A 14,125-nucleotide genomic window follows, 5' to 3' on the forward strand; every position below is an offset into this window, starting at 1 on the left:
ATTTTCCCTCTTTTTGACAGTTCCTAGTTGTGTCATGTTAAAAGGTTTTTAAAGGTAAGTTTTTTTATGTCTGTGTCGCAAGTGTAATGTAATGTTATGTATGCTACAAATGTTAGATTTGAGATAGAACTGCAGACACTGACAATGATTTGCAGTAACAAAGCAACTTGAAATCCAGCATTTTCAATCACTGGTTTGTGGCGTCACAGCGGCCACTGGTAATGCAAAATTTTTTTGAACTTTATGCAACTATGCAGTGACTACCATTGGCAGGCTAGTGCATTAAAGGCAATGTAATTTACTGCTGTATGGCAATTGTAATAGTTTCTACCGGTTTCTACCGGTTGTTTAAAGTTGTTTTTATAATTTGTTATTTTATCATATAATTTCTATTAAGCAAACAAAGTTATTGAATTAGATTCATTGCCTAGACTCTCAGCCATAATTATTTTTCCATACGTTTGACATTAAGTTCTCAGTGCATCCCTTTTGAGGTTTGAGTGCAATCCATGGCCCAATTGCTAATGAGTGCAAACCAGAACGCTTCTGTGATGCTGGTTCTCAGCTACCAGTTTAGACAGGGCCACAAAGGCAGATGGTGTGACTGAAGCCTACTGCTGTCTCTGTGAATTCTGAAGGCTGCTGCTGGCATATTGGCTGTCTTCCATCAGACTATATGCTCTGCAAGAGGTCAGACATTGCCTCTCTGCTCTCCTCTGGATTAACCTCTTAAGGATATCCTCTCAGGCTGCTGGTGATGAATTGTGCTTTCAACAACTCAGTGGTCTCTGCTATCACTGCAACCCTGGACAGTTTTCTGCTGCTGTTGTTATTGCAGTAGATCCTAGATTTATCATATAGCATTAATTGGTAGAAAAAAGGTTTTATAATGATCCTCCAGACCATTCCTGTTAGATCTAATTAAACTCATTCACACTTTTATGACTAGTGGGTAAATCTTATCTAAAATCGAATGTGGTAATCTTAGTTTTACCTTTTCAAAAAAAAAAAAGGCCAATGTAACCCAATTATATCAATCCCAGAAGAATACCACATTACTAAAAACTTTGACTCATGGATTTTCCTCCTGTAAAAAATGTGAGCTAAGGTATAATTTGCTTGATGAGCTCTGGTAAGGGAAGGCTAATATAGCAGAACTAATGTGCAGCAGGAATTTTCTGTGATGCTTAAATGCGGATTAACCACCTGCAGATTTGGTCTTGCTTAATTTTAATTTTTAATGCAACATTATAAAAGTTATAGAGTTTCCCATGTATTAGATACTGTTGTATTTTCAGACAAACATCAGCTCCAAAAGTTATAAAACCAATGAAAACTGCAACCTAAAAAATGGTAAATCAAAACTATAACAATCTTGATTCGAATTTTTTTTAAGACAATAATTTTTATGTGTTAAATCAAGTAAAAATTGCTCTTTAAGGTAACAATTGCAGATCACTTTTTTTTTTTTTTTTTTTACAATGTAGGTAGCTGATGTCAGGGAAAGGGGGTTGTGTGTGTGTGCCAATCATCAACGCTCACACTCCCCTGAGTACTAATCGCCAGCACCTGATCTCCATTACCCCGTCACTATAAAACATTCACAGAAACACCAGTTCACCGTCAAGCCTCCAACAGGAATCGACCTCATGATCTTGTCTCCAACTCACCTCGTCTTATCACCAAACACCAGCCATAACGTATACTCACATTTGGGAAGTTAGCCTGTGTGTCTTTGTTCTCTTGTCCCCAGAACTCTCATGGCACTATCCGTGATCTGAATTCTCCTACGTACCTCGATATCTCCTGAGTGCCCATGTGATTCTTCAAACATTGTTCTCCCACTGCAAAGAGAAGAGACAAGTATTGATATTCACGTATTGTGTGGCTTTGACGTCTCGACACGTAACGAACTCACCTGGCTTTCACAGAAGCGGAATCCCCTGGCTTCCACGGACATGAACTCCACAGACCCCGCACCAAGATTGCACTTACTCACCCCTCACAAACTTTGTCTAAATAAAAGACTGTGTTGAATTCACTTACCTCAGCCTCCGTGTACTATCCTGGCTTGACCAACACCGATGGATTCAACACAACCCGAGGATGGCACTTCCGCAAACCCCGGTCCCACACTGGTGTATATCGCGAACACAATCATTCGACCAGCGCCCTTCTCAGGCAGGGAGGAGGACTGCAATGGATTTCTGTTACAATGCTCTCTCGCACTGGAACAACCGGCACATCAGAACGGATGCAAGTGGAAACGAAGAGACTCACTCCTGCTGAACGAATTCGCTGATGAGAGAATAGGCTATGCCTTTATTGTGGGAATGAAAATCACTTCATACGCACTTGCCCATCTCGTCCCCCGCGTCTAATGGTGAGTTCAGTCTTTCCAAAACCCTCTGTGTCCTCCCCATTAACTATCAGTGTGACTCTGAAAATTAGAGATATCGTCGTTTCAGCCACGGCCATTGTGGACTCTGGTTCAGCCGGCAACTTCATCTCGGGAAAACTCGCCAAAACCCACAATCTCCGAACGACCAGAACCCAGAAACAATACTCCATCTACGCAGTGACAGGCGAGATGATCAATCAAGGGTATGTGACCTCACAAATTGCACCTGTCACTCTCAGTATACAGAATACCCATCACGAGTCTTTCACCCCATTTGTTTAAGAGAAAAGTCAGACTGATATTATCCTAGGACGTCCGTGGCTGATCCAGCATCAACCCTCACTAGATTCGGCCACCGGAGAGATTATAAGTTGGGGCTGTGATTGCAATAAGATAAATCATGTACATTCTCCTTGTGACAAGCCAGATTCCATGATGATTAACTCTACATCTATTGAAAGCCCAAAGGAAAATTTATCCACCAGTTTTTCCTCATGCTATGCTTCCTTTTCTGATGTGTTCAACCCAATCGCAGCAGCCAAGTTACCCCCGCATTGACCTTGGGATTGCGCTGTAGACCTTATACCTGGAGAGCCCATTCCTAAGGGTAGAATATACTCCCTGTGCATTCCAGAACAGATGGTGATGCGTGAGTATGTTGAAGAGACCTTGAAACAGGGATATATTAGACCATCTACCTCATCAGCTGCAGCCAGCTTCTTCTTTGTCCCCAAGAAGGATGGTGGGTTAAGACCTTGCATTGATTACAGGGCCTTAAATAAGATCACTGTGAAATTCAGTTACCCACTTCCCTTGATTCCATCCTCCCTGGAACAACTCCGTGATGCTCGCATCTTCACCAAATTAGATCTCAGGAGCGCATATAATCTGATCAGAATCCGAGAGGGAGACGAATGGAAAACAGCTTTCATCACGCCAGCTGGGCACTACGAATACCTGGTGATGCCATATGGTCTTGTTAACGGCCCTTCTGTTTTTCAGAGTTTTATGGATGAGGCCCTTTGAGAGTTCCTGAACCGATTTGCCCTTGCTTACATCGACGACATACTCATCTACTCTCGCAATGAAAGGGAACATCAACAGCACGTTACCCAGGTACTCCAGCGACTCAGAGAATTTACCTTGTTTGTGAAGGCAGAAAAATGTATCTTTCACCAGACTTCCCGTGGAATTCCTAGGATATCAGATTAGCGCTAGAGGGGTAAAGATGGATGACCGCAAGACAGAAGCTTTCACTTCCTGGCCTACACCCAAGTCAGTAAAGGAGCTCCAGAGGTTCTTGGGCTTCGCAAACTTCTATCGACGGTTCATCGATCAATACAGTATCATCACCACCCCATTAACATCATTATTGAAGGGTAAGCCCAAGATACTCCAGTGGACTCCGCAAGCAGAACAGGCCTTCCAAGTGCTAAAGACCGCCTTCACAAAAGCCCCTTCATTACAGCACCCAGATCTGGAGAAAAAATTCATTGTGGAAGTGGATGCCTCCACTACGGGGGTGGGAGCCATCCTATCCCAATATTCTGAACAAGCTGAAAAACCAATGCCCTGTGCTTTCTTTTCCAGGAAACTATCCTCCGCCGAAAAAAAACTATGACATTGGCAATCGAGAGTTACTGGCAGTGAAGCTGGCCCTCGAGGAATGGAGACACTGGTTAGAGGGAGCCCGGCAGCCTTTCCTTGTACTCACGGATAAAAAGAACCTTCAGTACCTAAAAGAAGCTAAAAGACTCAACCCTCGCCAAGCTAGGTGGGCGCTATTCTTCAACCGGTTCCATTTCCTCATATCCTACCGTCCTGGGTCCAAGAACACAAGAGCCGACACCTTATCCCGCCTACACACTGTAGAGGAAGTCCAGGAAGAAGCAGAAACCATCTTGCCCACCAAACTATTTGTTAACCCAATTCAGTGGGACCTTGACGAACTACTCCGTGAACAAGCCTAAAACCAGCCCGTTCAGCCTATGTGTCCAGTAGGGAAGGTCTACGTAATGGAGGATTACCGTGTGTCCCTCATCTCTGACGCTCATTCCTCGGTAGGAACCGGTCATCCAGGAGTCAATAAAACATTGTCAACTCTTCAAAGGGAGTACTGGTGGCCAAGGATGCGGGAGGATGTCACGGAGTTTATTCAAGGGTGCGCACTCTGTTCAATGACCAAGATACCTCAGCAACTACCTACTGGAAAGCTCCTTCCCTTGCCGATTCCTCAGCGCCCCTGGTCCCACAATGGAGTTGACTTTGTTATTGATCTCCCAGCGTCTGACGGTAACACATGTATCCTTGTAGCCATTGATAGATTCTCCAAGGCATGTAAACTTAACCCATTGAAAGGCCTACCCACAGCCTTTGAGACTGCCGAACTTCTGTTCAATCACGTATTCCGTAATTTTGGTATTCCTGAAGATATCGTTTCCGACAGGGGACCTCAATTCATTTCGAGGGTCTGGAAGTCCTTCCTTGCCTTGCTCAACGTCACCGTCAGTCTTACTTCTGGTTACCATCCTCAGGCAAATGGGCAAACCAGAACGCAAGATCCAGGATATCAGTCATTTCCTCAGGACCTTCTGCCACCGGAACCAGAACCTATGGAACAGGTACCTAGTCTGGGCCGAATATGCCCAAAATTCCCTCCGACAAACATCAACTAATCTAACCCCGTTTCAATGCATTCTTGGCTACCAACCTCCTCTGTTCCCATGGTCTGGAGAGCCCTCTAACGTTCTGGCTGTAAATGACTGGTTCCATGACAGTGAACGGGTCTGGAACCAAGCGCACCATCACCTTCAACAAGCGGTCAGTCGCCAGCAACGTTTTGCGGATACCCACTGTAAGGAAACCCCTGTCTACCAGCCCGGCCAACTAGTATGGCTGTCCACCCGGGACATCAGGTTACGGCAACCATGCAAAAAACTAAGCCCGAGGTACATTGGACCATTCCCGATAGAATGACAAATTAACCCCGTCACCTACCGACTCCAACTTCCTGCCCAGTACCGGATCCACCCTACCTTTCACGTCTCTCTGTTGAAACCCCATCATTTACCTGTTTCTGTTCCATCTGCAGACCCGGTCCCTGACGAAGAACCCCCATTGCCACCCATCGATGCAGAACCCATCTACACGGTTAAGGAGATCCTGGACTCCCGGCGTCGTGGAGGGTGGTTAGAGTACTTAACCAAGATATTCTTGACCCAAGTCTGCTTACGGAATTTCACGCCCAGCATCCAGAGAAACCCGCTCCATGACCTTGAGGTAGACCCCCACGACGCTGGAGAGTAAGGCCCGCTGGCGCAGACCCTGGAGGCGGGGGGGGGGGTATCATCAACGCTCACTCTCCCCTGAGTACTAATCACCAGCACCTGATCTCCATTACCCCGGCACTATGAAACACTCACAGAAACACCAGTTCACCGTCAAGCCTCCAAAAGGAATCGACCTCACGATCTTGTCTCCAACTCACCTCGTCTTATCAGCAAACGCCAGCCGTAACGTATACTCACATTTGGGAAGTTAACCTGTGTGTCTTTTGTTCTCTTGTCCCCAGAACTCTCATGGCACTATCCGTGATCTGAATTCTCGTACATCGATATCTCCTGACTGCCCATGTGATTCTTCGAACATTGTTCTCCCACTGCAAAGAGAAGAGACAAATATTGATATTCACGTATTGTGTGGCTTTGACGTCTCGACACATAACAAACTCACCTGGGTTTCACAGAAGCGGAATCCCCTGGCTTCCACGGACACGAACTCCACAGACCCCGCACCAAGATTGCACTTACTCACCCCTCACGAACTTTGTCTAAATAAAAGACTGTGTTGAATTCACTTACCACAGCCTCCGTTTACTATCCTGACAGCTGACCTCTATGGCAGAAACGTCTTGAAACCTCACAATTGGCTGGCTGGGTGATTGATTGATTTTTAACAAAATTCTTAACAGGGGCCATAATAAAATTACATAACCTTTAAAATAACCATTACATTGGTAACATGTCATGCTACAGCTACTGTGGAGGAACGAGGAGACACAGGAATAAACTCAAAACACAGTCTTTAATCTTCAACTTCGGGGAAATGCAGGGCAGGCAGACACACACGTAGCAGACACACACAAGGACGAACAACCAAGAACTTAGAACAAAACACTCCTTAAGAATAGAACTCAGTCTGGGGAAGACGAGACACACCTGGAAACAAATTGAACACAATCAGGGAGCAGGAACAGGAAGATAACCAAACATGGGCATAATGATACAACAGGGAAAACCAGGAACACATGGAGAGAAAAACAACAAAATGGGAACACAAGTCTGACAACATGTCTGTAATGTGCTTTTACATGAAGTTCTCCAGGTTTTGGAACAGATCATACTGTGAATGATGCAGTGGATGAGTTTCTTCACTCATTTCTTTGCACTTTATTTGTTCAGAAGACTGTCTCTGCAGTTCTGCAGGTAACATAGCTTTTATATCAGACTCAAATCTCTGCTGCACATATCAAAGAGACAATGCAGACAAGTGTATATGTGAGATATAATTATCTCATTCCCTGTTGTGGTGTGTTTTTGCTACAGGAACGTCTATTGCTGTCTCTGCTTCCTGCTCACATTGCCCGAGTGATGAAAGATGAAATCATACAGAGACTACAGGGGCCGATGTTTGGTCAGGTGGAAAACACCAACAACTTCCATAATTTATATGTACAACGTCACACCAATGTCAGGTGTGTTGATATTATAAACAAGAAAATAACAATTTCCACCACAGGGCTGACATTTAGGTTTGAGCTCTTTTGACTCTTGCCATTTTCCTGTGCAGAACAATGAGCAGGCGAGTTGTATCTCTCCCTTTTGGACTGTTTGTGACTACACTAGTTGCCCCACCTTTTTTTTTATTTTTTTTTTATGGCAGACTAAAACTTTAATTGAAGTAGCATGTCTATCAAGTTCCAATGTCTCACAGTTTTTAAAGGACTTATTTTACATAATAGTGCCAAAAATAGTGCCAAAATTCTTGCTTGTTACTTAAGCTTTCATTCCCTGTGAGACACCAGCATTAGCAGGAAATATTTTCTATGCCTGTAATGAACTGATATGAAAAGGTCAGAGATTTAAAAGAATACAAAATAATTATACCACACAATGTGCCACATGTTCAAACCTGCATAGAGCTTGAGGGACACAACTTTTAGAGGGTTCTTTACTTGCTATGGTTCATTCTGTCATGGTCTGGGGGGAACTTTGTTAATAGCATTATTCTGTTGTTCTGTTGCATGGGAAACAAAATAATGCTGAAGCAATTAAACAGTGTAAGATGCATAAAAAAGATCATCATCTAAATAAATATGTATGGGTTTTTTTTTAGTCCTGAGTCACCCAAATGTATGTTCTCTTACAGTATTTTGTATGCTGATATTGTTGGATTTACCCGCTTGGCCAGTGATTGCTCACCTGGAGAGTTGGTCCATATGTTGAATGAACTATTTGGTAAATTTGATCAGATTGCCAAGGTAAGTGTAATCTCTTAGTCCAGTGACTGAAATGTACTTTATTGTTATAAAGCTACCATTTCCTTCTGGTTTGGAAAATATATTACTTTGTAAAACTGTAACCAAATGTTGCAGATAATTTCACTCTTATCAAAAAGTTTTTTGGCTGTTGACATCCTTGATTGTTTCCGTGTGTTTCAGGAAAATGAATGTATGCGAATAAAAATTTTAGGGGACTGTTATTACTGTGTATCTGGCCTCCCAGAGTCCTTGCCAAATCACGCTAAAAACTGTGTGAGGATGGGTCTTGACATGTGCGAAGCTATTGAGTAAGTTCAACCCCACATGTCTCCTATCAGTGATTCTCAGCTGGTGTTTTTAATACTAAATTATACTTATACTACTAATCATAATTATTATACATTCTGCAAAACTGTTAATGCTTAGTCTCTAAAGAACAGCACTGTGACTCCTGGCTTTAATGCACATTACCACAGGAGATTACAAAACATATAATGTAAATTCATTCATCCGTCATTCTGTTTCTATTTACATGTAACTTCAGTTTGCACAAAATTAAGAGCATTATTAAAAAATAAACAGACCAGGATTTAAGCAAGCTGTGTGCTCACATGCTCTGTTTCTGTGATAGAATTTAGGCAGAGTCAGTCCAGCAGCAAAGCTTCTATTCCAGTCCTATAATCCTCTGCACAGAGGGGTTGATTGGTTTCGGCCCAGTGCTGCTGTGAAGGACATTATACCTGGCCATCCTGATAATGAGTCGGAGGCCTCAGAGGTCAGATTGTGGAAAATGACTGGTGCTGAGTCTAGACGAGAGAGCTGTCTTTCTCTTATCTCTACATGTTCTGCAGAAGCCTGGAAGAATCAAATCTCTCTATTAGTAGTTCCTGGCAAATTGTGGTGTTGGAAAATATGTTGTAAATTCCTGTTAAAGGACTGCAAGGAAACTCACTGCAGTGTCATATAATATCATAGAAAACCGCAGTGTCATATAATAACGAATAATTGACTGAAAAAAAAAAAATGAAAATGCTATAATGTTTGGCTATTGATCTTACTCTCTGTTGTAACTCATACCCCCGGTTTCACAAACAAGGTTTAAGCCTAGTCCCAGACTAAAATTTAAGTCTGAGCTGTTTCAAAGGAAATAAACTTGCCCTGACTGATCTCACAATATATACCAGTCCCTTTGTTTTGTCTCAAGATGCACACCAGTAATGTATTTTCTAAGTCAAGTCAAGTCAAGTATATGTATATGTATAGCGCTTTATACAATACTGGTCCTGTCAATGCAGCTTTACAGTGATAAACAGGAAAATAGTTTGTTAATGATGCAAGAAGACAATAACAGAGTCATTTTTCCAGCTAAAGTCAGTTCATTGATGATTCAGTGATGTCCTCATCCAGTTCAGCTCTCTTCCAATAGTGTCTGTGCAATCAGTCAAGCATCCCCAACTAAGCAAGTAAAAGGCAACAGTGGCAAGGAACCAAAACTCCATCGGTGACAGAAATGGAGAAAAAACCTTAGGGGAAACCAGGCTCAGTTGGGGGCCAGTTCTCCTCTGGCCTGACGAAACGAGCATGGCGTGGTTTATTTCCAGGCTGCAACACAGGTGCAGAGGACCTGTTTTGTTCCGGTGGTCTTGTGTGGTCTTCTTGTGTGGCACATGAATAAAAATCTCTTAAATGTCCTAATTGAACTATGGCCTAATCCTGGTTTTGTCTAAGCCATGTCTGTGAATCCAGGTCTTAAACTACTAAAATCTCACTTACAAATTACTTGTGACTGAACACAAAACTACAGGTTTGAATGTACTAAAGAAAGATTAGAGATATGAGTAAATATAAATTTGGTCACCAAATGATGCAATTGTATGGCATCAGAAGTCATAATATAGCATAAGAAACAGTGGCGTAGCATCTGGGTATGCAGGGTATGCAGTTGCATATGGTCCCAGGCATTTTGGGGGCCCACCGAGCTTGGGCGAAACTTTTAATTGAAATGAGGGAATGAATAGAGCCCTGCATGGGCCCGGCCCTTGTCCAACAGTTTATGAGAATTCTCGTCCCGAGTCTGACTCTCTCTTACCTACTACACGGCTATTAAAATAGTTCAGTTTTGGTTTTTAATGGCAAAGTGGTCATATTTCTTTTTGTTTCTTTATTAAGTTAGTTTAGAAATATGTTTGGAACATTTTATGTTTGTTAAATTCAAGTTTTTGTTTTGTAAAGGAAAGACCAAGCGGCAGCGGCAGACAGTGAGTTGAGCATTATGATTGATCAATTTAGCCCTCTCCAACCAACATGACTTTACTAAAATAAACAGACATAAAACACTTCATGCATTTGACAGTATTCATTTAAACATTTAACCTAGATAAGCGAGCGCTGTTAGGTGTCTGTCCAGTCTTTTTTTTTGTTTGTTTGTTCGTTTGTTTGTTTTTATTTTTGGGCCACTTAGACAAAATTGTGTTTGCATTCAGTAGCCTATACGGTAGTATTTTTGTGCCATGTAAAAAAAAAAAAAAAACGAAATAAATAAGACGTCATTATATTTTAATAAATAAATAAATTCTATTTCAAGAATAAAGTCAAAATAATGATAATAATTTATTAATAAATTAATTTAATAAATATTAAAGAGTAAAATATAATTGATTCATATGCAGCTTGAACTGAGGCGAATTATCTCACTACAAATTAAAGAGTGTAAAAAGACGTTTATTGTTTGTATTTTATCATAAAATTGACAAAAGGCTGAGACTTTGTAGTAACAAACCACATATCTGTGATTATAGGGTGGTTTGCGTGCTACAAGTAATGAATAGACTTGAAAACTTCAAACATCATTTCTAAGCATTAGCCTTTACCGTAAATAAAACAGCTTGTTAATAGACACGATTCACGTAACTTTATTTACTTCCGAAAAATCAACAATAGTGCCTGAATTAAGTTAACCGAGTGGGAGCCCATAACGTTTGGGGGGGGGGGGGGGGGGGTTCATACAAATGTTTTGCATATGGGCCCAGAGGTGACTTGCTACGCCACGGAAAAGAAACACAGGGCCTACTTTTGTTGTACTATGGTGCTACTTTTATGGTGCTTGTTTGGAACCTCGAAATCCTCAGGTCCTGCTCAAATAAGTTGTATGGAAAAGAGCAGCTATGACATTCTGTGAAGTGTCTTATTTTATGCTCTAAGGAAGAAAGAAAGTCATTGGTTAAGAGCAACAGGATGAATAAACGATCAATTTTCTATCAGGATCATGCTCTCCATGCTCGATGCATAACTTGCAACTTGTGAATTAGAGTGACAAAAACAACATTCAAAAGGTCATGCCTTTTAAAAGGTCAAAGCCATGTCTCGTCTAAATGTGTTTCTAATCATGTTATGGTATAAGGTTAAATCGATGCTCAGATGTGTGATGGGATGTGTTGTTATTTCCTTCCTTTTCTGTATAGGAAAGTGCGAGATGCCACAGGAGTGGACATTAACATGCGAGTGGGTGTTCACTCTGGAAATGTTCTCTGTGGTGTGATTGGCCTCCAGAAATGGCAATATGATGTCTGGTCACATGATGTAACTTTAGCCAATCACATGGAAGCAGGTGGTGTACCTGGGTAAGCCATTGTGGGTTTTTTATTTAATTGTATTATTAAAAAAAAAAAAATCATTTTCCGTTTGTGGAATATGTAAAATTGTTGAGAATCTTTAGAGAAAAACGATAGTAATTGCTCTGAGTATGGGTCACCATACTTGGCTGAATGTCACTTTCACTTCACTTACTTGAATGGGGCATATAAGGTTGAAGATGGAGATGGCCAGGAACGTGATCCTTATCTAAAAGAGCATGGAGTTGTAACCTACTTAGTGATCAACCCAAAGGTATGAAGAACAAATAAACAGTTGCTGTTGTTTCTTTCAAGTCTAAAGCTTTCTTTCAAAACCTAGCCATTACTGCCGATGCTGTTGTCATGAACAACTTAGCAACATGATACATATTGCCACAAGATTTATAAATTAGGCTACTTACAAAATGCAGCTGAGTAGGTTTAGTGAAGTTTGTCTAGACTGTTTTTTGTTTGTTTGTTTGTTTGTTTGTTTGTTTTTTAGGCAGAGAGAAAAAGTCCTCAGTACCACTACAGACCCAGACATACTAGGTATGGGGTTAAAATGAGAGCTTCAGTGAGGATGACCAGATACCTGGAGTCATGGGGTGCAGCCAAGCCTTTCGCCAACCTTCACCACAGAGACAGCATGACCAATGAGAATGGAAAAATCAGCACTGCTGTGAGCTTTCCCATGAGACACTATGAACTCTACAATAGTGGTTCTCAACTGTCTCCTCTTATATATTCTTTAATTTTTTTTTTTCAGGGCCTAGATTTTAAAGTGGAAAAGTTAAACGGCTAAATGTACAAAAGTAAATAAAATGTGCGTGTGTGCGTGCGTGTGTGTGTGTTATAAAATTGTTATAATTTCTAATAGGTTTCATATATGTTTTTATCTGTTTTGACAGGTTTTAGGATGCATCCAAAAACCTGTCAAAACAGGTTGATATTATATAAATAAATATAAATGTCTCTGCTGCTAAAATTACTCACCACCTACTCTTTTCTTATTAACAGGATGTGCCTATGGGCCAGTACCACTTTCAGAGGCATTCAGAGAGGTGATTCAACTTCTGTATATTTTTTTCCAGCAGTAACATTGAGCATACTAAAGGGCAGTTATGTTACAGTAGTTGATATATTTTATCTGTTCTAAATCCTAGTGATCCTAGTTTTGACCGTTTTGTAATAAACATAGTATTTAAATACATACAGTAGGATAGAATTAATTTAAAAATGGTAGAGATATTTCATGTTTATGAATGTATGCTAAAGAGCCTTCTAGACAGAGTCATTAATAAGTCAGTGTACTCCTCAGAACAAAATCTCAGAAGAAACGTTTTGAGGAGGAGCTCAACGAGAGGATGATTCGAACTTTTGATGGCATCAATTCTCAAAAGTAGGTCACCTCATATCTCTGCTTTATTTGCCCATGAAGTTTAATGTTCCAGTTCTGTGTTGGTTGGTTTTATCTATCTGTACCTTTTTTCATAGACAATGGCTTAAATCAGAGGACATTCAGAGAATATCTTTGTTTTTCCACAATAAAACATTGGAAAAAGAGGTAAGCACTGATACTTTGTAAGCTAATGTTAATTTGAACTAGAGTCATCCATACATCACCATATCAATAATTGAAATATAAACCTATTTGTTTTCACCCAAGATAAGACTGAGAATGAGATGAATCAGTCAACCAAATTAAAAAAAGACCAAATTGTTAGATCCTGTATAAGAACAGTGTGTCCTTCCCCTGCAGTATAGAGCAACGACCCTGCCGGCCTTCAAATATTATGTCACCTGTGCCTGCTTGATATTCTTCTGCATTTTCACTGTGCAGATCCTGGTTTTGCCAAAGTAAGTTTGTTCATCTTCTGCACCTGTTTCACAGTGCATGACAACACAAGCAATGTCATAGAAGGATTTAAACAATGCAATCTGTAGCCAAATATAATTATTTTAACATATAATTCTTAATTTCTACTGACTTATGTTTATTTCTATTACAAAAATCTCTATAAATCTTCAGTGTTGTGAACTGGAGATGTCAGGATGAATTTGTGAGCGAGAACGAGGTTACGTATGTAACTATGGTTCCACGAGGGAGCGAGTCGCTGCATCAAGAAATGCTTTGGGAACACCCCTGTGTTCCCACGTTCTGAAACATGTGTGTAACCTGTCCGAGGGAATCCCAGGTGATGTCACCGGCGGGGATGATGTAATGACCAGGAAGTATAAAAGCACGTATGGTGGAGACAGCGGCAGCTTCTGGAGAGTGAAGGAAGCGTTCGCACAGATGCAGGAAGTATGGCAACGAGACGCAGGTTGGGGAACCATGGTTACATACGTAACCAGGAACGTTCCCCTTCGGGAACTTAAGCTGCATTGAGAAACGCTTTGGGAACGAGTATGCCCACGCCACCAATTTGATAAATACCTGCCTAGTGTGGAATGGCACAGCTAGGCTGAGAGAACTGAGGAGCAAAGAGTGGCATCAATGTTAAGGCTGTAAAACCTGATGAAGGCCAGAGAGGTGGACCATCCTGCAGCATTGCAAATATCGTGCATTGATAC

General features: G+C 41.2%; 1 protein-coding gene across 1 annotated transcript in view; it reads left to right on the top strand.

Annotated features, from left to right (window-relative positions):
* LOC109112384 (adenylate cyclase type 2-like) overlaps positions 1–14,125 on the top strand; it is a 235,975-nt gene that overhangs the window by 197,797 nt on the left and 24,053 nt on the right. Inside the window, 10 exon segments of the mRNA XM_042755718.1 lie at positions 7,006–7,154; positions 7,829–7,940; positions 8,121–8,248; positions 11,402–11,565; positions 11,713–11,825; positions 12,054–12,230; positions 12,569–12,612; positions 12,870–12,950; positions 13,046–13,115; positions 13,311–13,408. Coding sequence (XP_042611652.1) covers positions 7,006–7,154; positions 7,829–7,940; positions 8,121–8,248; positions 11,402–11,565; positions 11,713–11,825; positions 12,054–12,230; positions 12,569–12,612; positions 12,870–12,950; positions 13,046–13,115; positions 13,311–13,408 — 1,136 coding nt within the window.

Source organism: Cyprinus carpio, unplaced genomic scaffold (genome assembly GCF_018340385.1).
Source record: "Cyprinus carpio isolate SPL01 unplaced genomic scaffold, ASM1834038v1 S000006746, whole genome shotgun sequence".
In the NCBI taxonomy this organism is placed as follows: domain Eukaryota; kingdom Metazoa; phylum Chordata; class Actinopteri; order Cypriniformes; family Cyprinidae; genus Cyprinus; species Cyprinus carpio.